The sequence below is a fragment of the Gymnogyps californianus genome, chromosome 2, assembly GCF_018139145.2.
Source record: "Gymnogyps californianus isolate 813 chromosome 2, ASM1813914v2, whole genome shotgun sequence".
Taxonomy (NCBI): domain Eukaryota; kingdom Metazoa; phylum Chordata; class Aves; order Accipitriformes; family Cathartidae; genus Gymnogyps; species Gymnogyps californianus.
The window spans coordinates 97,439,922-97,467,318 of record NC_059472.1 but is presented as its reverse complement, the minus strand read 5'-3'; the positions used below and the strand labels follow the sequence as shown (position 1 = coordinate 97,467,318).

Here is a 27,397-nt window from a genome sequence, read left to right as displayed (position 1 = left end):
CATTTGACATATGCACTGTAATTATTGAAAGCTTTTTTCCAAATTTATTTTTTATGTCTGCTGTAGTTAATTCACGATCTCCTTTTAACATTGGCAATTATAATTATTTGCCAAGAGCAAATCCTTGCTAACAAAAATCCAGTTTTCTTTAGCCTGCAGCTTTTCTTTTGATTTCATGATGAGGTACTGTTAATCAGAGGAACCAGTGCTGGCCTCTGAGTATCCAGCAGGGCAGAAAAACACTGCAGTCAGAAAAAGAAATGCAATTAATTAGCCTAAGCTTCTTTCTAGCATCCCAACCCTGGGCCTCCTGAGTTGCCATGTTTGAGTGGAGAGGTGCTCTGTGAGAAGATCAATCAGTTAGCATCTCAATAGGACTTACAGTGAAAACTGCCTGTGCCCACTGTGAGATTTCTCCTCGCGAGTTGTTGCTCATTCTTCTTCTGTAGGGGCTACAGGTAGAAAATAGCATGTATTTGGGGAAAACAGTGTTATTAGGGTGAAAAAAATCTTTCTAGGGATGTTTTGCATAGGAATCTGAGCCAAATCTGTGACTGAAAAATGCAGTAGTTGAAGGGCTTTAGGCTTCTAGCTGCATACTGTCATTCAGAAATAAAGTGATTCTTACTCCCTTGAAAATGCCTTGTCCTTTTTGTTACGCAGCTTCTGAAAGGAAACGTAAGTGCAAGTGCTTTCTAAGAATTCCTGACCTACTTTACAGGTATTTTATTCTTCATTGAATCAGATATGTACCTGCAAGAGTGTAGGTGGATAAAAATTACATTTCTTTCACCCACCATGGCACAGGTCAAATGCAGGAGAGCTCGCCCCTTTAAGTTTCTACCCCTGGAATTTTACTTCAAGTTCTCCTGGGGCTTCAGAGGGACGAGGTCTGAACATAGCCTTGCAGCGAGCTCAGAGCAGCGTAAGGGTCGGCAACCTGGGCTGTACTTCTCCCGTAGCAGAAGGTCTGTCTGAAGGTGGCACAATGAGAGGAACTACCCACGTTGACCCATCTTTCTGGTCCAGGTATCCAGCATGTACATGGTAAAACAAAGCCTGTTGCGACTAGGGGCTTGTTTTCCATTGTGTGCTTGTGGAGCATCTAGCACAAGAGGGTCCTGGGATTACAATACAAATGCCTCAAAAGCAGGTATTGAGGTTGATGAAGAACACATCAAGTTGGGCTACCATAATTGACTAGATCCAGACTACTGAACATAATGGGGAAATGTTTCAGCGTTGATGTGTTTTCCAGCAGATTTTCAGTGGTGGGGAAGAGTTCCCAGTCTCCATTACAGCAAGCTGTGGAAAAGCATAGTGAAATATGGCTTCAGCTGCTACTGTAGTGTAGCTGTGTCTTGTGCAGTGCACACTTAGCCAGCGTGAGCGTGAATGGCATTTTCCAAGTAACCCTTTTGGGAGGATTAGTATGTGGATTGACTGCAGACAGGGCAATCTGGCATCCAGGCAGATTGCACCCGATGAGTTATTGCTGTCTGAGTCAGCTGGTTGGGCTGCCACTGAGTCCTTGGCTCTTGCGTAAGCTCTGCAGTCTGGGGAGTAATTAATCAAGCATCCATCTTTCTTATGGACCCAGGGCTGGAGCCAGGGAAGCACAATGTCAGTGTCTCACACAGTTAGAATTGCTGATTCACTTTGATCCATTCTTGCTGCTGCTTTTTGGAATGGGTTTATGGCTCCTCTTTAGTGGCACTTAGTTCTCGCTCACAGGAATAAAATACTCCCCAAGAAAGTACACCAATTCTAAGGCTGCTGCCTTTGGGTGGGGGGGCTTTATAATTTATTTAGAAGTTTCTCAAAGAACCTGAGAATTATGAAGTAGTGTTGCATGAGAAGTTAACAAAAGCGCAGTTAGTTTAAACCACAGTTTGTTTGTCATCTATTCACTGTTTTTCCATTGACAGTGTTGCTCGCAGACCCAGACCAATGGCCAATGTGACTACTTTGATTAATGGAATTACAGCTGAGGTAAATTTGACCTGGAGCTTGCTAAGGCCTGATGCCAACTCTCTGGAAAACTCTATTATAAAAATTCTCATTAACTTCAAAATGGGAGCGGGGCTAGACTGAAGGAACCAGACCCAGTAATGGCTAGGATAGAGCTGTGCTACTCAACATTGACTCGGAGAGGTGGGGGTCGTCTATGAGAACGTATTTTGGCTTGACAGTATCCCAACAAAGGGATTTCATTACGATCAGCATTTTAATTAAACTGGCTTGATTTTCTTACGTGGGCCAAGCTAACTTATTTTCTTCACCTGTGTGTTCTGCGGTCCTGATCCTTGCTGTTCTTGGCAAGACGTAAAAACCACCACTGGTCTGAGCAGAGGACTTAGACTGTGAAGCAGAAATGAGAAGCCATGAAGAATCAAGCCATGGTGTCATCTGTAAATAGTCTTAGGGAAACTTTGATGACCTAGGCAGGTGGAAAAATACAGTCCTGCAGACTGACTGTTGTGTATATGCTTTTGTAGTCGCCCAGATCCTGGTGAAATGGCACACCAGAAACGAGCAGATAGAAAAGGCAGCCTTGAGCCCCTTTGGTGAATTTGGGAGGTTGGTCCAGGTGACCTGTTTCATCTTGACACCTTTTGATTCCCGACTTTCCTCTTCCTCTCTGCTGTGGCCTTTCTTGAGAGTGGAGCAGTCATGCCACCCTCTCCAGTCCTGCTGCTGATGCCACTCAGTGAGCAGAGAGGGGACCTGCTGACACAACGAGCACGAAAGCACTGAGAGAACGTTCTCCTCCCCAGGATGTGTTGTGCAACCTGGCATTCATCCATCCCTTCACATCACTCCAGAAAGTCTGGTTCCACTGCTAGGCACAGCCTTATGGGCTCTAGTAGGGTTTGCCCAATAATTATAAATTGATATTTCCAATTTCTGCAGCTGTATATTTGAAAGAGAAGACGTGATTTATGGTGTGAGCCTGTACATGCAGATGCACACAGGGACACGTGGTGTGTGCATATACTCACTACCGAATGGAAGGAATGATACTGCTCACCTCCACCTGCCATGTACTTGTATTTATGTATGCAAAAGTGATTCTCTCTCATGTTCCTTTCTCTGCATGTGTGTGCGTCTGTATACTAAAGTCAAAATTTTGTGTGTGGGGGTGCGGTTTTCAAATACATCCAGTTACGTTAGTGCATCCCGGTCCACAGTTGGGTGCTTTGGTGTCCGTAGTCAGTACAGTATTTGGGAAGGTGAGTAATGATTTTAGAATTTATTTTAACCACTTATATCAGAAAATTAGGTCAAATGCATGCTCTATTCATCCAACGCTGCAGGGCTGACACACATTTTCTTCTGCACAGAGATCCTTCAGACTTCATTGGGCAGGAAAAGAAGTAGAAATACTCCAGCTGAAAATATTGCAGAGAAATAAGATTAGGAAAAATGTTTGGAGCAGAGTCTGGGTTAAGTAAGTAGCAAAGCTGATGCTTCATATAATCATCATGTAGAAAGGATCATCCTAGAAACTGCAGTGCATCTCACACAGATAGTATCGCTGAATGTTTACTGAAGAAAAACAATCCTGAAATAGAAAGTGCAGGGAGAGTACGGGGTTTGCTGCTCTGCACGATGATGCAATGTGAGATACAGATAGGGATCTGACACTGCAACTTGCAGGGTTGGTTTTTTTTTTTAAGAGTTGGATTTTCTGTCACTTTGCCTGTCGCTTGGCTGGCGAGGTGTAATTTTTCAATGTTCATAAAGCTTCATGAATCCTGTGCAAAACTGCCAAAATAACGGCTGCATTAATTACTCACTGGTATTAGTCTGATACTTATCTTTTGTCAGTTTTTTATTTAGTACCCAATTACAACTTGCTAGTTTTAAAGGGGGTAGAAAGGGTAGGCAAGAGAAACATAAAGAAAATTAACTCTAATTATCAGCCATAAATTTATCTGACTCAGTAAGCGTAAACAATTCTGTGATGGAAAGGCAAGCTGAAAGAAAATTGAACTGCCTGATTTCCTAATCCTCCCAAAGCCTTTACAACAGCTGGACATTTAGTTGTTGTCAGCTAACACAAAAAGAAACATATTTAAATACAGATAATAATGTCTCAGGAGAATAGAGATCGACCATAGGCTGTGATTGCCCTGTGATTTCATTACTGTGGAAAAGAAAGGTATTATAATATACTGGACTGATGGCGTGCATTGTGCTCTAGAAGTTGAATAGAGGGATTGAGAGTAATTGGAACAAATAAAGGACCAAATACAGAGACTTTCACTACGTTTTTTATTTAGTCCTAAGACAATTAAAATCCCATTGAAATTAATGAGTGTTTGCTTGAATAAGGTCTAAGTAGAATGGTTTTCTTTTCTCAGTTTATCTGAGTACGTAGTGGGAGTCTCTTGATTTTTTTCTTGCATGGGGAAGTACTCAGCAGGGATGTAACCCTACGGTTTTGATGGGGATTTGAAGATACAAAAGTTGATCAGAAATTTGGGAAAGCCAGCATGTTTTGTCCCATATACTTTTTCCCAAGCGCATATAAGAGCATGGAAAGCATCCAAGTAGGGCTCAGGAAATGTAAGTCTGAGCATGTTTCAGATGCCTGAACAGATAATCTCAAGCTGGGACCCCTGAAGCATTTCCTTGTGGTGTGCAAGGAGCTGGTTTGTCAGGATGTATTTGCACCTTCTCTAGATTTCCCAGCAGTTAAAGGTTTTTAAATAGTTAAAAAAATCTAAGTGCTTCATTTATTTCAGTCTCCAGTGTTGTTATTTGCATAAGTGCCTACAGAGAAGAGATCAGAATGACATGCCAGGTGGGCTATAAACCAAGCATCAAACTCTAGCCCACGTTAGGAAAGGGCTAGAGAATTTTGCTTTGCCTTGCAAAGTGTGCTAGCATACACTGTAACGCAAGACTTGGTTGCTTTCCTTGCTCTCAAGCACATTGTCTATGGATTCAGTGATGCAGATGCTTTATACTCCCAAATCAAAGGCCACAGCTAGCCAAACTAACAGAATAAGCAATCAAAAATTCATATGGACGTATTAGAAAAGTTACCTTCAAGTCAGCACATTGTCAAAATCATATGGATACATACGGTCTTTGCAGAAGAGGTCATATATCATAGAATCATAGACTACCTCAAGTTGGAGGGGACCCATAAGGATCATCGAGTCCAACTCCCCGCTCCTCGCAGGACTACCTAAAACCTTATGAAGCAACCCTGAGCCCAACATCAAGCGCAAAAGGACTGCATCTATTTCAAAGTGCCTTGAATACTGCTACAGCAACATTTATACCTACAGCAACAGTAACGTATGCACAGACATGGCCCCAGTCCATAACCCTAATGACTACCTCTGTGCAAATAAAAGTTAGTGCCAATATTAATGCATAATGAAAATTGATATCATCATTACAGTCTTCTCTCATTCTGGTGAACCGTCCTGGTTCTGCTTAGATGGGACTTATTTACCTGCAGGCATTGTTACAATCTCTTGGAGTCAGCAGGGGTATTTTGCCAGCCTAGGCACCACACCTCAGCAGCTATATACAAAGAACCCAGCATTTTTTTTTTGTTTCAAGACAAACCAGTTTCCTGTTTTTCTGTTTCTGTGAATGGTTTTACAGACCGCTAACCCAGCTGAAATCGCTTCTGTAAGCTCACAGCTCGTATTAACCTTCTGACTCGTTGAGCCTGCTTGCAGTTCTCACACTGTTTGGGTGAGCTGCGTGTTTCATTTGCTGGGTGACACCTAAACTGTCGACAGAGATGCTGTTCATGTGTCACCAGCGGCGGCAACCGTTCCATCTTTGCAGGGTGTTTCTTTTCATCGTGCAGGTAGTCACTTGAGTGAAATTTGGTTCAGCCTATGGTTACAGGGCAGCCAAGGCAGAGGCAGTCACAAGGCTTTTTTTCCATGTATTTGAATGTTTAGGTTTTTGTTTTCAAAGCAGTTGTGTGGAAGAGAGGTTACATCAGTGAGGATAAACCAGTCTAAAAACTGGAATCACGGTGTGATGCACCAGGGCCAGAAGCAGGTGTGTGAACTGAGACCCTTGCTTTGGTGGTGGCGTGTACAGTTTGGGCATGTGCGTGTTTACTGTATAGAATTTTTCATCTAGTATTTGTGAAGTGCGTCTCATCCTAGTTGACTATAAAATGTAACAGTGCATGTGTTCTTTTACTTCATAATATATTGATGCAGAGGAGGAGATGCAGGGTTTGTAAAATCTGTATAAGCCATTGATTTGCTGTGGCCAAATGAGCTGTTGCTTGTCAGCAGGGCGGTGTATTACTCCCTGTGTGCATTTGCCGTCTGTTTCAGTTGTGAAGGAAAATATGTTCCTTCAGTCACTGTTATTTTCCTTCACACTTAGAGCAGACTAGGAATACACACATGCCCTGTTAATATGAATCAGTTCGTGAGCTATGACTCATTATGCTATAGTAACTTGATTTTTTGCAACAGCTATACGTATCTGTGATTAACAAAGATTGCCTTGGCCAATGTTAGAGCTGTTATGCCAATCTTGTTAGGCATTCATCATCCAGATTTATCTCCTTGTCAAAAGTTTTGTTAAATAAGGTTTCCTCAAAGAAACATTGCCTTGCCATCAATTTTCCGCTGGCAGATGTATTGATTGAAATAAATGCGTTTTTCATACCACTCAAGGAACTGAGTGACAGATTGTGCACTGAATACAATAAATACAACCATTGTTCTTATTGTTACTATAATTATTACTATATCGCAATATCGACAGCAGCATCATCTAATAATAGCAGACACACCTCTATATACTAATAAAAAACCCTCGTCCTGTCTGAAAAGGTTTTTGAATCACCTGAGTGATTGTTTTTATGAGATGGCCCAGAAATAGCTCCTCATTTCCCAGAGCAGAGCAGCCTTCTATCAGGTTTTCCACTCCTGCTAGAAATGTACATATCCATACTTATTTAGACCATTTTCTGAAGGATTCAAAAGCTTTTCATCACTATGCAGTATGTGATTCACGCATCTCTGTGGGTAACGCATCAGAAAATAACATCAGCCCCATAGAATAGCCTGTCCCAGTATTACATTTCTCTAGCCTGATGTACATATTGGGCAATAGCTTAACTCACACACATATCACTGTTTTAACGTAGATGCTTTTTCTTCATCGTCCCTCCCTCCTGTCCAGTCTCGGGGTACAGAAGGGTGCTAATTTTCTCTGAAATCTATTTCTTTCTCCTCCAATTGTTATTTTTTTCTGCAGAAAAGATGCTAGCAGGGTGCACACGAATATTGGACTGAAGGAGAGCCTTTTAGGGTGGGCCTCCGAGGACTGGGGATGTTGCTGATACCATTAGGGCTTGCTGTGCAGCTCCTGGAGTGGCAGGAGCTCCTCTGAGCTGTTTGCACCAGCCCCTTCCAGCGTCCTCCTTTCTGCCTTGTAGTGTTCTTCCTTCCCGTTCCCTCTCCTCTCCCCTCCTCCGTTTCCTCAGCCACCTTCCCGCTTTCGTCTGTTGCACCTCCTGCCGCTGCTTGCTCATCTGGAGTGACTCCAGAAACCTCCCATGGGCGCCTTGGGTTCCCCGGGGAGTCCCAGGAGGGAAGCAGGACTATGGGCTTCACCTGGGTCCTCCCGACGCCCAGGTTGCCAGTCGTTTCCCACTGCTCCAACATTTGGGCTTCATAGTAATGAGCGCGATATCCCTCTGGGCCTTACAGCAGTTTCGTGGCGAGACAGCCAAATGAAAGAAGCACTTTTTGTTGAGATGACTGTTTGGAAACTGTGCCTGGAGGCCAAGGCATTGCCTGCTGCTAAAAGCCAGGGGCCAAGGTATCCTTATAGTCATCATCCCCAGCTGAGCGGGGAAGGAGCCGTTTGCAGAGTTGTAATTAAGAGGGGGTACTGCTCACCAAATCATATTGCAGTGATTGAAGAGCAGATCAGAAAATCATGATTTATGGTGCCAAAGATTTATGGCTTATCATGTATGTAGCAGGCTAAACTGACTATACGATTGCTGTATCTCTGAGAGACTGAAGAGCCACCCCAGCTATCAAAACTTAAAATAAATGAACAGTGGCTGTATGAGCTGCTTCTGCCTTTGAATTCTGTATTTGCATACAGTTTCCGAGCGGCATTCTCAATGTTGTATGTCTCTCCTTAGTACATACGTGCTAGAAATATGGAATAGTACTGAACTGGTTTGTTCCAGCTTCATACAAAAGGGATGATGACTGTGAGGCTATCATGAAGACAGTTCTGAAACAGAAAAAGTAGTGTCACCTGCTTTTAGGCCTGTGGGTCCCCTCTGTAGTCAATGGTTAAGCGCAGTTACAGCTCAGAACTCTTGTATTTTCTTCTGGGTTTCTTAGGGAGTGATTGATTTGGAAAGGAAAGAGAACTTCATTACCAACCTCTGTTTTTGTTCAGAGTGTTTAAGTATTGTAATGAGTCAGTAAGATAACTGAGAAGATTTTTTTGAGGTCCTGGCTAAATTACAGCCTCCAAATGTTGTATCTTTTGCAAATTTGAAAGAAAGGGATAGAAGAGAATAGTTCAAATAGCTGTGAGGATTTCTGAAGTCATTATTATTGAGGGAAAAAATGATTCTGTATGTTTTTGCATATGAGTATACACTAGAATTCATTTGAATTTTTATGCGAGATAGAAATGGAAAGACATTTTCTGAATTTCCAATGGGGTTGCAGTAGTACCATTGGCTAACACAATTAGCATCACTAACAGATCTCTGCCTACTATGGGAGTGTGTAAAATACACAGTTCTGCTGATACTCAGCTTATACCCAACATCGATTTAGCTGTAGGGAACCACATGCTGGCTCCCGGTGCCTTATATAGTTTCTGAGATGGTTTCTGTGCAAAACCACAGAGCTGACAATGTGTGTACATATGTGCAGAAGAACAAATTGCTGTATATCGACTATTTAAATGTGAGGTAGTGACTTTTCATTTAAGCCATTTGTTTTGACTATGGTTTTTGATATATTCCTAAGGAAAGGTCTTTTGTCAGTATGGCCAAAATGACTGATTTGCAGCAAAGTATAGCCTTTTAACTAAACTTGCTACTTTTTGGTTGTTGATGGGGGCATATTTATAAAAGTAGCTGAATATCTCAGCTTATTTTTTTAGTGTTATAATGCTGGGAAAATGTGAATGAGATACTCCTCATTCATTTATTAGGTGATACTATTTTATACTTGCAAACCATGTCAAACTGCATTAGGATGGAAACCGTGATCTGATTACAACTAATAATATGCGTACTAATAATACAGCACATATCATTGCAACATGTCTTACAAGCCGTGAACAGAACTGAGTGCCAAAGATCATTTCCCCTCTGATTCTGCATAGGATCCAAAGGCAACAACAGCAGCTGCAATGGTCAAAATCTGAGAAGAAAAATTTGCCTGTATTTATTTATTGTAACCATATTAATGATAATGTGGATTGTCACCATTTGGAATGTAATTTTGTATTAGCTTCTTTTTTTTAAAATAAAAACGTGTTTGAAGAAGATACTATAATCTGATATAAATATTTAAAATAATCCATTTGAAATAACCTGGTAAGCATGCTCCTCCACCACTCCTGTATTTGCTGAAACTCTCAGACTGTTCTTGAATGTTGACAGTTCCTCTTTAGCTTTAGAAATTTATTTTTCTGCTGACTCATTTAGCTTAGTCCACCAAAACCTTATTTTCCCCTTTCTCTCACACCCATCCTGACCAAGAGCAATAAGTAGCAACTGTTAACTAATGAATCTTTCTGGTGCCAGTGAAGGTTTTGATTATATGCCCAGACTTCAAACAGAGCCCTTTTTTATTTTCTTGTGAATAGGAGGAGGAGAAAATACTGTATTGGAGCCTCATGTCCTGAGCTGAACAGATAGAGGACTAGTCTTACTTCAGTTCAGTGATGGACACTTTTTTTTTAATTAGTTGGAGTTTTTTATGTGAAGATGTTTCTCTCCTTATTTGAAACAATCAGAGCAGATGGAAAATAAAGCTGACATTGCAGGTTTCAGAATTGATGAAGCCTGTGCCGGTTGCAGCCGTTCTGCCCTCCCTGCACTGTGGGCCCAGGAGTTCTGCTCGTTTTTAGGCTGTGCAGCACAGGGATGTTACAGGGACAAAGAAACCTGGGCTGCTGGTAGCCAAGGAGCTAGAGCTGTCTGTAAAATGAAGAGCTGCAAACGCCAGGAATTTCAAAATCGGGAGTTAAATTCTTACTCTAGCTCCTTACTCTTCCCCTGCATTTACATGGAAAAAATTGTAAATACTACTACCCTGGACTGTATCTACTCGCCACTCACTTCTGGGCTGTTTGGCTTTCAAAATTAGCTCCACATCACAAGGGCTTCCTTTTTGTGAAATGAAGGCTGAGGTTTGCAAATAAATCACATGACTTCCTGACAAAAATAATTACTGTGAGGCGGGTGACAAGCCATTAGATCACGGTTACAATTTGACTTTCCAGCGTAAGGTGCTAGAGCGTAAGGTGCTATTCATTTGTGCTTCACTCGAATGGTAGCACCAATGACAGCATAGACAATTTTTTTCTATTGCTCAGCTGCTTCTGGAGAGTTGGTTAGACATCTACTTCTTCAGAGAAGATCAGTGTTCTTAAATAACCTTATTAAAATAAATGCAGATTGGTATCTAAGTTGTTGAGGTTTGGCTTGGGGGATATATGCACCCTGGGAGATAAAGAATAGTCAAGATGGACCATTCAGCCCTTAACCTTCCTTGTGAGACGCTGAGAAGTGAGAAGACGCTAGTGTTAGTAGTGGTTTTGTGATGTAGACCTGCTCTGGAAACTTTGATTCATTTTAAAGAGGAACCAAGCAGTCGTCAGATGTTGCCATCTTTAAGTCTGTAGCAACCAAACCTAGAAGTCAAATTCTCTTGTGTCATTTTGCTCAAACCCATGTCCTTTCACATTTTTAAGGACTGCTAGAGTAAGTTATACCTAAGTCATTGGCCTAGGGATCTGGTCTGTCTCATGGATGGACATCTTCCAGTTCCACCATTATTTGTTTTTTCCTGTTTTCCTGCTGGAGGAAGAAGATAGAGGAGTTCAGGGAAGCAGACCTGTTGGGTCTAAAGTGGTTGCCATCTCGTGGGCCCCACACCTGTGGGCACAGGTGGCTCACTGGCACCATGGCACAGTGCCTGTTAATGCAGGTTCTTTGCGTTTCTGGCCGCCTGTGCCTGGAGCAGTGGGTCACGGAGCGGGTCCCAGGCTAAAGCCCTGCATGGCAGCTGTGGGTGGCCTTCACAGAGTCAACTTGCACTCCCAGGAGCTTTGCTAGGAGATGTGTTGCCCGACTTTAGCTTTGGACTCGGGCTGGCTGGGAGTAAGCCCTCCCCTATTCAGTGCCAGGTCAGAGAAATCCCACGTCACGTCACTTACCACCTGGTTGGCATGGCTTTGTCTCTTTTTGAAGCACAGCCAAGCAGAGAGACTGGGGTAAAGGCTGTACGGAGCCCTCAAAAAGAATGACGTGTACTTAAATTATTTTTCTTCTTCATTTTACCTAAGAACTCAAGAAATCAGTGCTCAGAAGTTGCCTGATTGAGAACTGTAGCATTGTAGACCAGATTTCTTGATGCATGTGGAAGGGGTGTGTATCCTTTCATACGATGAGATGTATTGGGCTCTGTTGCTTATCACCACGGACAAATATATTGCACTTTCTTGCTGAAACAAGCTGACTGCACTTCCCTGCTTTTACGTAATTAATGAAGTTTTTGCTGTCTGCTGTGGTGTGATTTTCAAAGACGTGTGAAGTGGCAAAACACTGATAGAATGACAAGTGGTAATAGTTCATCCTTTCTTAGAGAGTCTTGTCCAAAAGTGGACAGGTTTAGACCCTAACCCCAGGCCAGGAGAAGGGGGTCAGTTCCCAGAGAATCCCCCTGCAGCACCTGCAGTCAGAGCACGCCTTTGCACGAGGCTGTCAGCATTGAGAAGGGAGATTTTGCTTGCACACTGCCCTCTGCTCTGTCGCTGCTTTAGAGAATGGCTCAAAGGGAAGGTGCCTTTTTTCCCTCTCCTTTTGAGAAAGGAACGGAGGGAAGAGAACAGAAAACTACGGTGTTTTGATCTGCCTGTTTCTTATTCTAGTTGCATAAACACACCAGAGTATGTCTCTAAATTAAATTAAGCAAACCTGTCATGTTCTCTCCCTGCTTCAAGAAAGCTAATGTGGCTGCTTGCAGATTTGCAGCTACAGAGAAGACAAAGATCTGTAGTGTGGACAGACTCAAGTGCTGAGCAGTGTCATGCTGAAACAACCTGCACGAGCTTTAATAGAGTATAAAAGCTTTCTGGGCACCAAGCAAAAATCTGTTTAAATCCCTGACAGGGATGAGAGCACAGCATGTATTTATCAGCATATGCACAGAGATGGGAAGGCTCTCAAAACATTTGCATTTTGGATTTGCTGTAATTAAAAGGTTTCAACCTTTCCAAAAAGGTTGAAATGGTGGAAGACTTCACCTTTTCCCTGTCTCCATACAAATATTTAGGGCTCTTCCCTTTTCTCTGCATGTGTGCCTGACTTACACTGATCCTAATGGCAATTTTTCTTGAATGTAAGGGCTGTAAAAAGCCATAGGCTTCTCTTTCATATTTGTAATCATCATTTGGTACTCAGATTGTGACAGTCCCAAGTGTTTCCTGCCCCACACAGTGAAGGACTGAACCCCACTGTGCACCGCACTGAACACAGCAAAAAGATTGTCCCCAGGCTGCAATTCCTAATGAAGGCAGACCCTTTTCCTCACGAGCACATGCGTAGAACTGCGTATCTTGAGAGATTAGAGCCTGCGCAGACCCCAGATAAAATGCGACAGGCGCCTGTGAGGCAGAATGATGCAAGCTGAACTGGAGCAGAAAATGATGCTTGTGGATCAGTGGTGAACAGGTCAGATGATGACGTAGTACGTATGGGTTCTTTGGGGGAAAAATGACTACTTCAGGAAGATTTGACTATGGGCAAGTTTTGTCTAAGATTTCCCTTATTTTGGTAACTAATGTGCCAGACTAAAACCTCTCTGCAAAGAGTCTGTGTAACTCAAGGAGGACTATTACATTGGTGATCGGTGTCAAATGGCATAGCTGGAGCTACCAGTTAGAGGAATATAGGGCAGATGGATGAATGCTTTCTCCAGTATCAAACAGACGCTGAAAAAAAATTATTCAGGAGCAGGAAAAGAAGTGCTATAAGGTTGAAAACGTCAACTCATCACCAGTAGCAGTCTGTAAAGATGAGAGAGAAAAGTGAGAAGGGAAGACCATGGCCACTGAATAGAGAATTCCTGCCTAATGTAAGAGGAAAATGAGTACGTCTCTACTTACCTGATTAAGTAGAAGGTAAATAGGAGCAAGTTGAAGGAAGATCTTTCCCTTCTTGGCTGTTAACTAGATGTGACTGCCACTTCAGTGGTGACAGCCCTCCCTCCAGTTTCAGCTACTCAAATAGCAGCAGACAAAGACTGGGAATAGGCAGTGTGGATAAGCTGGTTATTCAATGTTTGGACTGTGACCCCCTTCTTCTTCCAGTCAGGCTGTTAAATATTCATGTAAGTGGGCTCAGACAGATCCTTGCCATCTGTCTGTATTTATATGACTTCATCCAAACAGCTCCAAAACATGTAAAATTTTATCCTCACAACAGCTCTTTAAAGAAAAAGGGATTTCTCACCTATCTGAAGGGAAAAGGAATCAAAACACAAAGCGATTTAGCGAGTAACCAGATTTATTCATCTGGGCTCCAGCAGACAGGATCCAAATTCAGCTCTTTTAAGTGCCAGGCCCAGCTATAGCCTGAGGCTCTCAAGGCAAAGATCGTACTTAGTGCTATAAGGTGTATAGCTCACCTAATATTGCTCATTAAGCATTAAAAAATCTTTGTATGCAACTAAAAAGGAAACTGGAGACTCTCACTATATGTGTGTATGGGTACAGAATGAAAGTATTTGACGAGGAGAAATCAATAATAAAACCATTATTTAGGCATCTCAGCCTACACTGCATTCAGTTGCACACCTTGATGGCCAGGTAAAACAGGACCGTCATGCAAGCTTCAGTAAACAGTGTGCCCATATGGGCAATTCTGTGAGGGAACAGATTGTCACAGCTACATTTGACCTGTTTTAGAGCAATTGTGGCTCTCCCTTGGCACCGTGGATGCGCTGTTGACATTTCAGCAGAGCTGCTTCAAAAAAGATGAGTGCCATTGTCAGAATAGCGTGGCATTTTAGGAGTGAGAAGCAATTTCTACATTTTAAATCAAGCAACAAGCCCAGTACTTCTCCCTCTCTCCAGTCAGAGCCTGTTAAACAGTCTGAATGGGAAAGATGAAGGGACAAGACCATTGAGAAGACAAGCCCAGACTTCTCAGTGTACCTACGTTAAGTTACTGTGTGCATGTGGTCGTGTTACTCGTATGCTTCAGGGATTTGAATCTGAAGCTCAGATTCAGCTCTCAGAAGCCCACACACAGGCAGGTTATCACAGAAGAGACATCTGTGAGATGGCTGAGTGGGGGTTTTGTACCTGCTCCCAGAAGGTGGCAAATGTGGGGTAGCAGTCCACCTTACCTTAGCCTACTTTCTTATCTGTCCAGGCCCTCACCTTCGTGCTATTTTTAGGCATGAGTGCATTTTGAAAATAAAAAGGGATACATTTTCACTGTGGTGCTCAAGAAACTCTTACATGCATTTTGGAAACACGCCAGAGGGGATCTTTGTGCCTTTAACATCATATTGAAATGTTTTCTTCTTTCCAGGATCTTTCTCCTTGGCTTAGTCTTTAAGAATAGCCTTGAGGCTTTCAGCTTACTCAATCAATATATTTTTGTTGATTTTTTTTTTTTTAAAAACTGTTTTTCAGGCATTGGAAAGAATGTCATCTGTGACCGAACGGCGACTCCCCTGGATGCCTTTAGGATGATGACCGCGGCTCATTATTACCCAAAACTCATGAGCATCATGGGGAACGTTTTGCGCTTCCTGCCCGCTTTCGTGAAGATGAAGCAGCTGATCCAGGAGGGTTACGTAGGGGAGCTGCTGGTGTGTGAGGTGCAGGTTCACAGCGGAAGCCTACTAGGCAAAAAGTACAACTGGAGCTGCGATGACCTGATGGGAGGTGGGGGCTTGCACTCAGTTGGCACCTACATCATTGACCTCCTGACCTTCCTCACCAGCCAGAAGGCCGTGAAAGTGCACGGGTTGCTCAAGACCTTTGTGAAGCAGACGGACCACATCAAGGGGATACGGCAGATCACCAGCGACGACTTCTGTACGTTTCAGATGGTCCTGGAAGGTGGCGTGTGCTGCACGGTGACGCTCAACTTCAACGTCCCGGGGGAGTTCAAACAAGACATTATTGTGGTGGGTTCGGCAGGACGGCTGATTGTAATAGGCACTGATCTCTATGGACAGAGCAACAGCTCTCCTCAGCGGGAGCTCCTGCTAAAGGACTCCACGCCAGTCAGCAACTCCTTACTTCCAGAGAAGGCCTTCAGTGACATCCCATCCCCCTACCTCCGGGGCACCATTAAGATGGTTCAAGCTGTCCGGCAGGCATTTGAGGACCAGGACGACAGGAGGACCTGGGACGGGAGGCCCCTTACAATGGCTGCCACTTTTGATGACTGTCTGTATGCCCTGTGTGTGGTGGACACCATTAAAAAGTCAAACCAGTTGGGGGAGTGGCAGAACATTTCAATCATGACCGAGGAGCCAGAACTGAGCCCAGCATACTTAATCAGCGAAGCCATGCGGAAGAGCAGGATGTCTCTGTACTGCTAGCTCCTCTCAGCTCATAGGAAAGAATAGGAACCAGACAGCTCTTGAAGGGCCTGGGTACCTTAGAAACAGCTGAGGATACAGGAGAAAGAAATACGGTGTTTGGATCAACTAAATCTGTTGGTGGCTAAATGCCAAAGTGATAAGGTCCTTAGAAATGCCCAAAACAGATAGGAGACTTAAGAGCTGACATAACTGTTTTAATAACAGTATTAGCTGGCTGATTGGAAAGATACATCATGGACTCATCTCCTGCTTGCAGGTGCTTTAGATTATCCAATTGTGTTTACTGTGAAAGGTTGGGAAGATCCTTTTAGATTTTCCTTACCTACCAGAGGGCTGTGAAGGTACTGTCATGTCGTTAAATTTTCTGTAGTGTCTGACGTGAGTGGTTCCTACCATGACAGCTGACACCACCATGCTGTAGTACTACACCTCTAACCAACACACAGAATAATAGGACTTGGTGTGAAAGTGTCGCGTGATATGGAAAAATCTCGGCAGCTCACTTCATATAGCTTGTTAGGAGCTTCTCTGTGTTGGTTTAGCTAGTTGTTTTGTGTTTTGTTTTGTTTTGTTTTAAAGCACAACTAAGTAGGAAAATGTGTGGCTTTTAAAACAAAGCAGTCCTCAACCACAGTGCATATGCCCTAGTATTGGGGGAGGGAGGGTCTTCTGTGAGCTCCTGGTGAGCTTCAGTGTTAACTGCACAGATTTGCTGATTAAAATGGGTTGTGCAAAACCTTCATGGATGGCACGTGGCATGACACAGTAGCGATCGTGGGTTTTATTATACAGCTGAACTCAGGCTAGTCTTATGAAGGTTTACACACAATTTCCTGTGTCTGGGACTGACTTTTGAGTGAATTCATTGTGCATTTTGGTTTTAGGTGGAAAACAGTAGAAATCCAACCCGAAACCGTATGATGCTTAGACAGGCAGTGTTCTTTTAAACCTTTGGGAACTCACACTTGAGAGATGCACACCAACAATTAATTTCATATAGCTCAATGCAGAAGCTTTCACCTCCATCAAGTGGTGAGTGTGAGTGAAAAACAAAAGGGATGAGAAAATCTCCCGTCCATTTCCAGGGGAAAAAATTACATAAGACCCCCACCTCTTCACCTCCTTAAAGTGGCCAGCTACTGGTACTGTAGTAATCATTCCCTGTCATCAGTGCAGGGGTGGACAAACTCTTTTGATATGTTTGTCGTGTTCTTCTTTTTAATATTTTAGATTGCAGTCTTGAAATAATATATTCTTTCAAGAATATATTCTCGAAAGAATATAGTGAAAGGCACATGAATTATCCCAGTAAACAGGGATACTGCTTTTCTGCATAAAGCTGCTCCAGTGCTTATGTGTTTACAGCGCTAGGTCCTCAGATATGAAAAAAGTAGAACACAAGCATATAGCACTAAATTATATTAAACTTGAGAAAAACCTTTTCAGGGCTTTTTGTTAATTTTGACTAGGGGAAAGAAGAGAACATTTGGATGAACAGTAAACTAAAGGAGAAAACATGACCCTCTTTCTCAAGGCCATCACATTACTGTTGCCATTTTAGGTTAGAAAGAGAACTGTCAGAATAATTTAGGTTTTTTAAAAAGCACTTACAGTTTTGCTATTTTTAGGAGCACTAAGGGCTTCTCTAGGGCTTCTCCTACAAATGACTCCATCTGATTGCTGTATGCTCCTGCCTGTCCTATGCCCAGTTCTAGAGCTTCACGTTTTTGAACAGGAGGGCATCAATAGTGTGGTTCATCTCATATGACTTTAGCCAGCTGAAGGTTGGGTGTCTTGTCCTGATCAGCTGTGCAAGGACACAGTAGTCAATACAGAGAGAGCTCTCCAAAGGCTGACACAGTTCTTCCTAAGATTAATATAGAAGGAGGTGCCCATTGGAAATTCCTGTCCTCCTCCTTTGCAGAGAATCTTGTCTTCTAAGTTTTTAGGTGGCTAAAGTTAGGAAACTTGACTCCCACCCCAAAATTATTAATGCGTGCTTAATTTTTGAAGAGCATATGTGTGACCTTTCATGAAATATTCCCTAAAGTGTAATAGTGTGACTGATGAAGGAATAATGTAATACTGCAAAACCACACCCAAACGGAGAATTGTTTCTATCCATGTTGTTCTGCCAGTTCTAGCAACAGTCTCTGGGGCTGACCGCTTCTTCTAAGACCTCGGGCAAGCTTTCATCATTCCTTCTTGGAAGCAGCCCTTGACAAGTTTGGATGTTTTTCCTAAAAATGGATTTCTCTGAGAATTTCTGAGGTAGTATCTGTGCCAGCAGGAATTTCCCATTGTAATTGTCGTGGTGTACCATGCTATCCAGTTTCTGCCCTGAAAAATACACAGAGAAATACAGAAGAGAGAATTTGATCAAGAAATCATCTCTTTCTCTCCTGAAAAATGGAATTAGCCCCAAGGGGATCAAGAGGGTTTTCATATAGTAAGGCAAAAGCCGTTTATTGAAAGTAGTGGCTAGTTCAAGTCATGAATGCAAGCCCGGTGGATAATTAACCATGTCTAGTTAGACATCATCCAAAACTGGAACTAAACATGGACCAAAATGTTTGTGAGTCTTGCTTCTTAGTGGTTTGGCCATTGTGCTGGAATTGCTGTTCGTGTCTTTGCACCTCGTTTTGGTTCACAAATGTTAACAGTTTTTCCTATCTGTATTTTCTTTTTTTCTGTGTCTTTCTGGGTTTTGTGATGCCAGCTGGAAGAAAATATGCTGGAATCCTGTTCCCCACCCCTGCAGTGAACAGTCCCCAGGCGAGAAACAGTGTATAGGGATAGTACTACTGAGCTCAACCTTTCTGTCCCGGATCCAAAGGTTTAGGTGACAGGCATCATCCATCCTCTGTGCAGACTTACTGATGCAGATAGTGCTGCTTAGCAGAAAGAAAACCTAATGCTTTGGTTACATAGCCATCTGATGCTAGTATTAATACTGGCTTGCAAATGGGTTGAATCCTGTACAGCTCGTTTTGCGACCACAGTGCTGCCCCCAGCGAGGCAGGCGGAATGAGCAGGGGCAGGGCGAGACCTCCTGTTCTGACGGCAACAGAGATCTTATGCTAGATTTAGGTGAAGTTGTTACCTAACTGGGACGGCAGCAGTAACTGCATAGGTTCAGGATTGTATGACAGTTTTTCCATTCTCTAGGAGGTGAAGGTGCTGTAGTATCAAGTGTAAAGACAGTAAACTTCCACCTGGCTTAGAGGGGGAAGGAATTGGTTTATTTACAGAATGTGTATTACTATTCTGATAAATTGTTTCTTTACAGTCTGGGATATTTCTTGGCAGCATCAAGCCCTCTGCTCTTTTGGTACAGTTGACAGTACATTGAATTGCCCTAAGTAGCCTCTGGAGTTCACGCTGGGTTGAAGAATTTGGGCAGCAGATAGCAGAGATGTATTTGATTGAACTCAAAAGCTGTACCACACTAGGAAACATATATTTGGAATTGCACTTTTAATGCTGTTCTTTAATGCTGTGCCACAAGGTTTGAGACGAATGCTGCTAGAATTGGTGGAGGCCTAATAGCCAAACTGCGGCTACTGCTGGAATTTACAGTAGCCCCCAAAAGAGCTTGTTCATACACTAGGTAAGAAATCTTCATTCCTCTTTCCCAGGGCTGCTGTTGGAGAGGCTCTTTCCTTTGCCATCAACCTGTGCACATAGGATACTGAACATTGTGGTCTGTTGCCAAAGACAAAAAGAGCCAAAGGGGAGAGCCCAGGTGAAAGGCTCTGCTGCTCTGCAGGGGTCTGTTCCAATGCTGGGACGCTCAGCTGAGAGATGATGTCTTATTTTCCATGGGAATTGCATTGGGGTCCACACCAGGGTTAGGGCAACCCTACGCTGTGTGACAGCAGGGCACAACTAAAGTCCTTGCATGTGCCCAAAGGGAGAGTGGTGACTGCAGCAGGGAGCGACAGGAAGGTGTGTCTGCATTCCAGTACCTGTATGCCTGCACCAGCAGGGAGAACATGCTGGTCACGTGGAGGGTGAGGGCTGCACCTCCTGAGGGTGATACCAGCACCCTTCCTCCACCTCTGTGTTTGGGAGCCCGAGAAGGGACCCTGCCCTCAGGGAAGCAGCATCCGTCCTGTACTCCTTGCTAGATCCATGCATGTCCTCAGTGCTGAACTCAGTGAAGTCCTACGTGGAGGCACAAGAACTCTGCAAGAGCTTGGGGTTTCCTATATCTAATATCGTGCATGTGTTAAATTAGTAGTACTTTAGCTGTGTAGTTAGAAAATACCAAGTAGAGATGATACGTCCTTACCCATGCAGCCAGTATGGCAGAGAATCAGGGCATGCATAGACGAGTTTAGGCTCAGGATGGGCTGCTGTGGAGTTCATCCTTTGCTTTGGCTGAAAGCATGAGAAATTCCTGCCCAGCCAGCATAGGGCAATCAGAGGCACTCTCCACTTTGTATTTAGTATTTCCTTCTTTTGGATAGCTTTCGAATCAGTGACTGTACAAGTGAACAGCTGTCCTGGAAGTTCAGCCATTCAAAAAAGGAGGCTTTTCTGCTGCGTGTGGTCACAGAGGAAGGACAATTCAAGTTCTCTGTTACCTTGCTTATTTCTGTGTCCATACAAATGTGGAAAAGACCCAGACAATTTAAAATTACTCATTTCTCTACCAAAAAAAAAAAAACAAGCAGATTTTATTTAATGGGTAAAGATAAACATAGTATCTTGATGGTGTCTTTGCAGAGATTCAGAAATTACTGATGACAGAATTTCTTGTTGCTGGGTGTTTTTATATTTGACTTTTATCTATGGCCTTCAATATAAAATATCACAAATTATGAAGTCTATTCACTGTTAAGTTCTGTATTTACAAGGATTTAAAAGTACCCAGCAGACTTTTGGCTTTTTGCAGATACTTGACACTGGTGTGGTGTTCCAGTGGCCCAGTGATGTACCCTTAAGTACGTATGACTGTTTGACCTCTGCAGTGCTCTCTGGGTGTCTAGGACTAGTTGTGAAATGGCAGGATTATTCAGGGCAGCAGTTTCTTGCTGTTGTTGTTGTGGTTACTTATGGGGAGCAAAGTTTGTAAATTTTAGAGATGAAGTATGACTGAAAATAATTGGCAGTCTTATCTGCTTTAAAGTTTCCTCTCTCCTGAGCTGCTGGATGAAGCCTGTCCAATAAAAATAATTTCCCCTTAACAATAACCGCCCACTTCCATTTGCTCATGAAAAGAAGAAATTTTAAGTAAATGGGACTATACATAATGCTGCATTCATGAACCGATGTCATAACCTCATGACTTACTGAGTGTATGAAGCCAGAGCCCAGCCAACTTTTTTGAAGCTGCCAAATCGAAGCCTTGGGGTTGGGGAATGAAGGGTATCAGCTTAGGTCAAACTGAAATAGCTTTTATTCAGCATTTTCAGTTAAATGAATAAACAGAATGGCTATGGTCAATCGAAAACTGAACACAAAACATGTTTGTAGAAGGTCATTTACATTTTTTCTTTTGGGATTAAGTTCCATTTTTGAAGAATGCTGTTTTGCAATGAAAAGTTTAAAAAAATCCATCTTATGCTTTGGCATGTGTGAAATTAACTGTTTGGGGTTGGGTGTGGGTTTTTTGGTTGGGTCTTTTGTTGTTTGGTTTTTTTTTTGAAGTTCATACTTTAAAAAATCCCATCCATTAGGTTTAAGGATGTTCAGTGAATTCAGCTGCCCTTGTGTAGGTTTGGTTCTGAACCCGCAGCCTCACAGTGTCATGCAGTGACCCCATTTCTAGCATCTGAATTTGGCCATCTGGGTTTCATTTGTGTCTTCTTGTGGCAGTGGGAAAATTGGTTCATTACATGGAGTTGGCTACAGATAATCAAGATACTCTTTGCAGCAGTGCCAGCCATCGTCTTTAAAAGCACTTAACTCTCTTGTTTACCATGGTTATTTATGACCTTCCAGCCATGTGCTGTCCATTACTTCCTTTTCTTTTTACACCAGCCGTCAGACTCGCTTCCCTCCCCTTTCTGTTTCTCATTCCATTGCAAGCCACGAGGCGAGTCTCCCTTGTTTCCCACTGAGTTTGCACTCAGTCTGTGTTACACATGGCATACAGGGTGGCTAACCTACAACTTGAAGTAACTTTTAAGACAGATTCATTAAAGAATATGTTAACACCACAACTGCTCAAGTACGTGGCATATCGAATGCCCAGCCAGGGCAGGAATCAAAGCTCCCTGCTATGCTGTGCTTCACAAGCGACACTCACTGTTTCTCTCTGTACTGGTTTTCTTTTATTTGATTTTGAAAATGAGAATATGTTCAGTTTGTTGCTGTGTCAATATTAAGTATATATTTATTGTTTTTCAGACATACATACATATATATAAATGCTATATATATAATGTCAACGCATGGACATATGTACAGTAGATATTTTAAAGAGCTATTTATCAAGAAAAGTAAGTGTTATAAGTAAACAGAGTTTATATTTTATATATTATGTAGATAGCAAAAAAAAAAAGTGGTTAAATTATAGTAGGACTTTTGGGGGCGGGGTTGGAGAAACGGGCAAGGACTGGTTCTAGCATTTTAAATAGCCAAACTACTTTGTACGGAAGCTGCCTGCTGTGCCTCTCGGCTGCAATATCTGTTCGTTTCTTCTTCTGGAAGATGATGTGCATTGTTACTTTTACATTGCTTGGGGAATGTAGTTAGTTTATTCTCAGCCAACTGGTATGTGCTGCTTAAAACATGGTTTCCTGCTGTTCTGCGTATTTGCATTGATGGAATAAAAGGATCTTAACTGGCAAATAAAGATGTAAAAGGATGTGATCTCAGCTGTCTGTCATTTTTCCCCACACTTGTATTTTGGGGGGGGTAATAACCATCACCTTTGCCTGGTTTCTGGCCTGCCTGTTAAGTTCAACACATCAGAGTAAAATACACAGGCTTTGTGCTTGGGGGTGGGGATTGTGATGGAGGGAGAGAAAGGAGAAGGTTTAACACTAAGCTATTTGAAGGTTTAATGTTATGACAAGGGCCGAACTAACGCCTGTGGGAGTGATGTGTCCCGAGGAGACAGTTGGTTTTATTGCCAAAGGATGCGAGTATGTCCAGTGGCGTAGCAAAACGGGGGCATTGGACATCCCTGCTGAGCACAGCCTGGAGATTCTTTCTCCTGGATTTCCTTTTTCTCCTGGATCCTTTCTCTCCTCCTTTCTGCAGCACAGCCTGGAGATCCTCCTCCTACCTCCCCACCAGTGTCCTGGCGTGCCTTTGCCTTCCCTGTCGTCAGCTCCCTCCAGTGACTTCCCCATGCCTACCCGATCCTTACTCCCATCCGCCAGGAGCTGTCAAGTCTTTCCGCTTACCCCGGTGCTCCTTTTCTCCCTCGTATGTGGGTGTATCATCAGCCTAGTAAGGAGCTTGTTACTCCAGCCCCTCTGATGCTGGCGAAAGCCTCACTGGAGTACGAAGCAGGAAGATAATATGAAGCAGTGGGAAATTCTAGGCTCTGAGGAAAGACTTATTGCCTCTGTGATTGATTTGTAAAAATGACAGAGCATTTCCTATGTTGCTTTTTCTATTTTACAGCAGAGCACACAGAAAGATGTTGGATTCTACTTGTGTCAGTGCTCACTCATTTCCCAGGCACTAAGAAAGTACAGCAAATCTGAGGCACAAATCTGTGAAGGGATGGGAAATCATTATCACTTACAATGCACACTCCCCTCAGATCACATGATCTTGCAAACTGTGTATTTTTCATATGTATAAAAATTTACAGATTAGGTATAGCATTTACTTCATCCCAGAAATACAGCATGTTAGCAATTTCTACTATTACCATTGCAGCTATCATACTTTAAAGATGTACCGATGTTTATATACACATAAAATATATTTTTATCGGTTTTAATACACATTATTTTCTTAGGCTGAAGAGGAGAAAAGCACAAGGCAAAGAAGAATCAGTGCCCAGGTCTTCAGGAATTATATTTTAATGTTTGCCTTGCCCTCATGAGCAAATGTAGTATAACCTTGCTCAGGTTTCCAGATCACTGTCTCCAACTAATCAATTAGGCACTGAAATAAAATAGGGCCAAATTTTATGGTATATCCTTTCCCATCAACTTCATAGCAAAACAACGCCTACTTCCATTTCAAAGATTAAAACATAGAAATCTTTGGAAAACAGCACTTAGGGGAGCAATTACTGTGAAAGAGTGTCAGAGATACAGTGGGATTATTAGTACACAGTTACAGCACACAATATATAACTGTATAGGTAAGTGCAAATGCAAGAGCGAGTATAAACATTCCACACTAATGAGGCTACATAAATGCTAAGGTAAACATTTTCAAACGTGGGTCAGCATAGTGAGACACTTAAGTGTAGATTTATGAACCCGAGTAAGAGTTCTGCTTTTAAAACAAACTGCAAAAATGTGGGTGAGGGGGAAAACCTCTTGCCATTTTCCATAGTTTTTGAAGAACCAAGGCTTCCACAGCTCCCCTGCCTTGTTCTGCTGTTTTCTGGAGCCCCTATTGATTAGCAGCTATGTAGTAAAAACAATGGGTGGCTTGTAGCCATAAATATTAATCAGAAGAATGTTAAATGCATTGCATTGTTCTCTTTGGGAATGAAGAGTTTGCTGGGGCAGGGGTTATTAAGAAGTGCTGCTGTGCCAAAGAGAAGACGCACTTAATGCCGTTGTTACTGATTCCTGTCGGGTGGTGGAAAGCCGCGGAGCCAGTGGAAAACTCACATTTCAGAGTGGATATACGTGACGCACAGAACGACAGGGCTTTTTGCCCCATGTAATACTCCAGAGCAGCTCAAATCAGGGTGAGACAGCGCAGCTCTTCCTAGAGCAGCCTTTCCTGGGGCTGGAGGCTAGGGGAACGGCCGCTGCAGCCCAGCAGCACGCAGGTGCGTCTTGCTTGGCCTGCTCAGGCCTACGTGCCTGTGCTGGTCACTGCTGCAGCCATCAGGTTCAACATGGAAGGAGGAAATTTCCATGAGGTGTCCCCAGCAGGCAGCCCTCAGAGTCACCAGACCTGTCACCTGTCCCACAGCACTAGTCCAGTACCAGCTAATACTCATCTCCTGCATATGTTGCCTTTTGTAATACATTTTCCACTTGGGAGTGCTCCAACTAGTGGATTTAGCACCACAAACACCTTGGTGTGGCACCGCATCTTTGCTTTAAAAGGAATAATTGCAGCGCCACAAGCAGTCCCTGAGGGATGAGGCAGGGCTGCTGACAAGCGTGGGGCACCAGTCCTTACTCTTGTCCCCAACTGCTTGTTCCTGCCTTCCCTGAGTACTGGCACTGGGGAGCATGTGTGCAGCCACCTGGTTAACGTGATCGTGGACTTCACTGAGAACTAACAACGTGGGTTTTTTACTAGGTTAGTTTTCAGGCAGATCAGTTCCCTGATCTGAGTTATTGTCAACAGCAATTTATGCCAGATCACTTTAACAGTGGAATGTAAATAGAAACCAGGTCTGCTGACTGCCAGAAATGTGCATTTTTCATCAGATCAAAGAGTCGGTAGAGTAACTGCAGAATAAGAAACAGGACCAAAAGAAAAAGGAATGGATACAGGAAAACAATTTTAAGTTCTGTATTTCCATACGAAAGGATATACATGTAAGCAAATGTTTCTTAAGAAACTGGAGGCCCCCTCCTCCAGACATGGAAGTGGTGTACATACAGATTCTTAGAGTAGGCTTTCAGAGTCTGCTCCAATCTGTTTTAATAACTCTGCCTTTCGCAGTTAATCACATCTTGCAGACTAAAGGCTTTTCCAGAAATTACCATATCCCATCTAGGCAATGACAACAGCCTCTGAATGCAACCGGCTTTGCCACTTGTGCAAGGAAGTTTTACACGGCGTTTCAGCCAAACCTGAAAAAGCTCAGACCTGCATTTCAGACTTTGAGAATGCAGAGACAGTTGGAAATGGCACTTGACATGTAGCATAATGCATTTTCTTTGGTGGCTTTTTTCCCCACTGCTGTCCTTAAATTGCTAGATTTTATTTTTTAACATTTCTTTTCAGTGGTGCTTAGTTGTTACACCTTCTGGAAGTATCTGTGATGAAAAGCCTTACACAACTAATTGTGACAAGCTCTCCAGCTCAAGAAGGCAGGCAATCAGAAAGAGAGTGAAAGTCAGAACTGGGATAAAAAGCAGATTCACAAGAAACAAGAACGTTCCTGGGCTCGGACAATTGACTCTCTATCCTGTTAAATTGTTAGAAACGTCCCAAGCATGGGTTTTGGCTTATATCAATTTATATCCTTTCTGTGGCACAGTTAGGAAGTTAGCACGCAGCAGAGACTATTCCCACTAGGCAAGCTGCTTGTAACCACCCTCTTTTGGAGATTATGAAATTAATAATAGGGCCATGGCCATTCTGTGCCAAGTGGCCTTGGTGGCAGAGGGTGGTCCTGGGCGCTCCATCTGCTGCTACGGATGTAGCTGAGAGTTGAGGGCTGGAACGGAAGGATGTTGGCATTACAAAACTAGCATGTTAAAAAATGAGTCTCTCTCTGTCCCAGTGCGAGAAAATTCAGGTATAAACTGTGCTGAGCTCTTTCAGCACAACATTTGTGGTTAGAATGGACTATTTTTCCATTCAGTTTTCTGTGCCTTTTGCTTGCAGTTCCATGACAGCAGAAACAACTTTCTGGGGGACGCCCTGCCCTTCTGGCTACAGACCTTGCTAGCTGGGAATAATTCCAGTTGTCTAGGCCTACAGCAGGAACAGGACCTCTACGGCAAAGAAGGGACTGAGTCACTTGCTGAACTGACAAAGCTCTCACACATTTGGCAAACTTTGTTCTGCTTCACACGTATGAAGTGCCTTACAAAGATTAACAAATCCCCACAAAATGAGCTGTTGTGATTATTCCCATTTCACAGCTGGCAAGGTGGAGGCAGAGGTGAAGTTGGTGAGATCACTCTGTAATGAATTTCTCTTTTCTCTGAATTTCCTACTTGGATTATTAGATTTGCCCTCTCCCCGTGGCTGAACCCATCACTCAAAATGTCACTGTCAGAGTGCCCTCCAAATGTCTAAGATGATAGAAATTTCTCATTCCAGACCTGTTACAAGCTCCGGTCTTTATGGAATTTCAGCTTACTTGGAAATACTCTTACAAATAGTAATATTTAAAAATAATTTTTGTTTACTTGCCGCTTCTAACTTTTTTTTTTAAAAAGGCAATTTTTGGTAGGATTTTCCTCCTTTTATGGACTAAGTGGTCTGAACTATTTAGCTTTAATAAAGGTTTTTAAAACTGTAGTGCTGGAAGATTTGAAATTACATGCTGTTATTTTAATATATATATAGTGATATTTGTGTTTATAACGGAATCTCATTGGCTTTACAAAGGAGGTACATACCATTACCTTCACCTTGTCTTTTGGAAAATTAGAGACAGAATGGCAAATGATGCTGTCCAAGCCCACGCAGAGCAAGTCCATGACAGCCAGATACTAAATCCTGCTGCTTTAATTTCTAGTTCCCTTTAAATAGTTCTTAAACCTAAT

General features: G+C 42.8%; 1 protein-coding gene across 2 annotated transcripts in view; it reads left to right on the top strand.

The window, feature by feature from the left end:
* The window catches only part of GFOD1 (glucose-fructose oxidoreductase domain containing 1), a 70,674-nt gene extending 53,664 nt beyond the window's left edge, over positions 1-17,010 (top strand). For both annotated transcript variants that reach the window (XM_050890770.1, XM_050890771.1), the window contains one exon: positions 14,920-17,010. In XM_050890770.1, the coding sequence (XP_050746727.1) occupies positions 14,920-15,839 (920 nt within the window). In that variant the 3' untranslated portion in view covers positions 15,840-17,010. The remainder of the gene's footprint in view (positions 1-14,919) is intronic.
* The last annotated feature ends 10,387 nt before the right edge of the window (positions 17,011-27,397 follow it).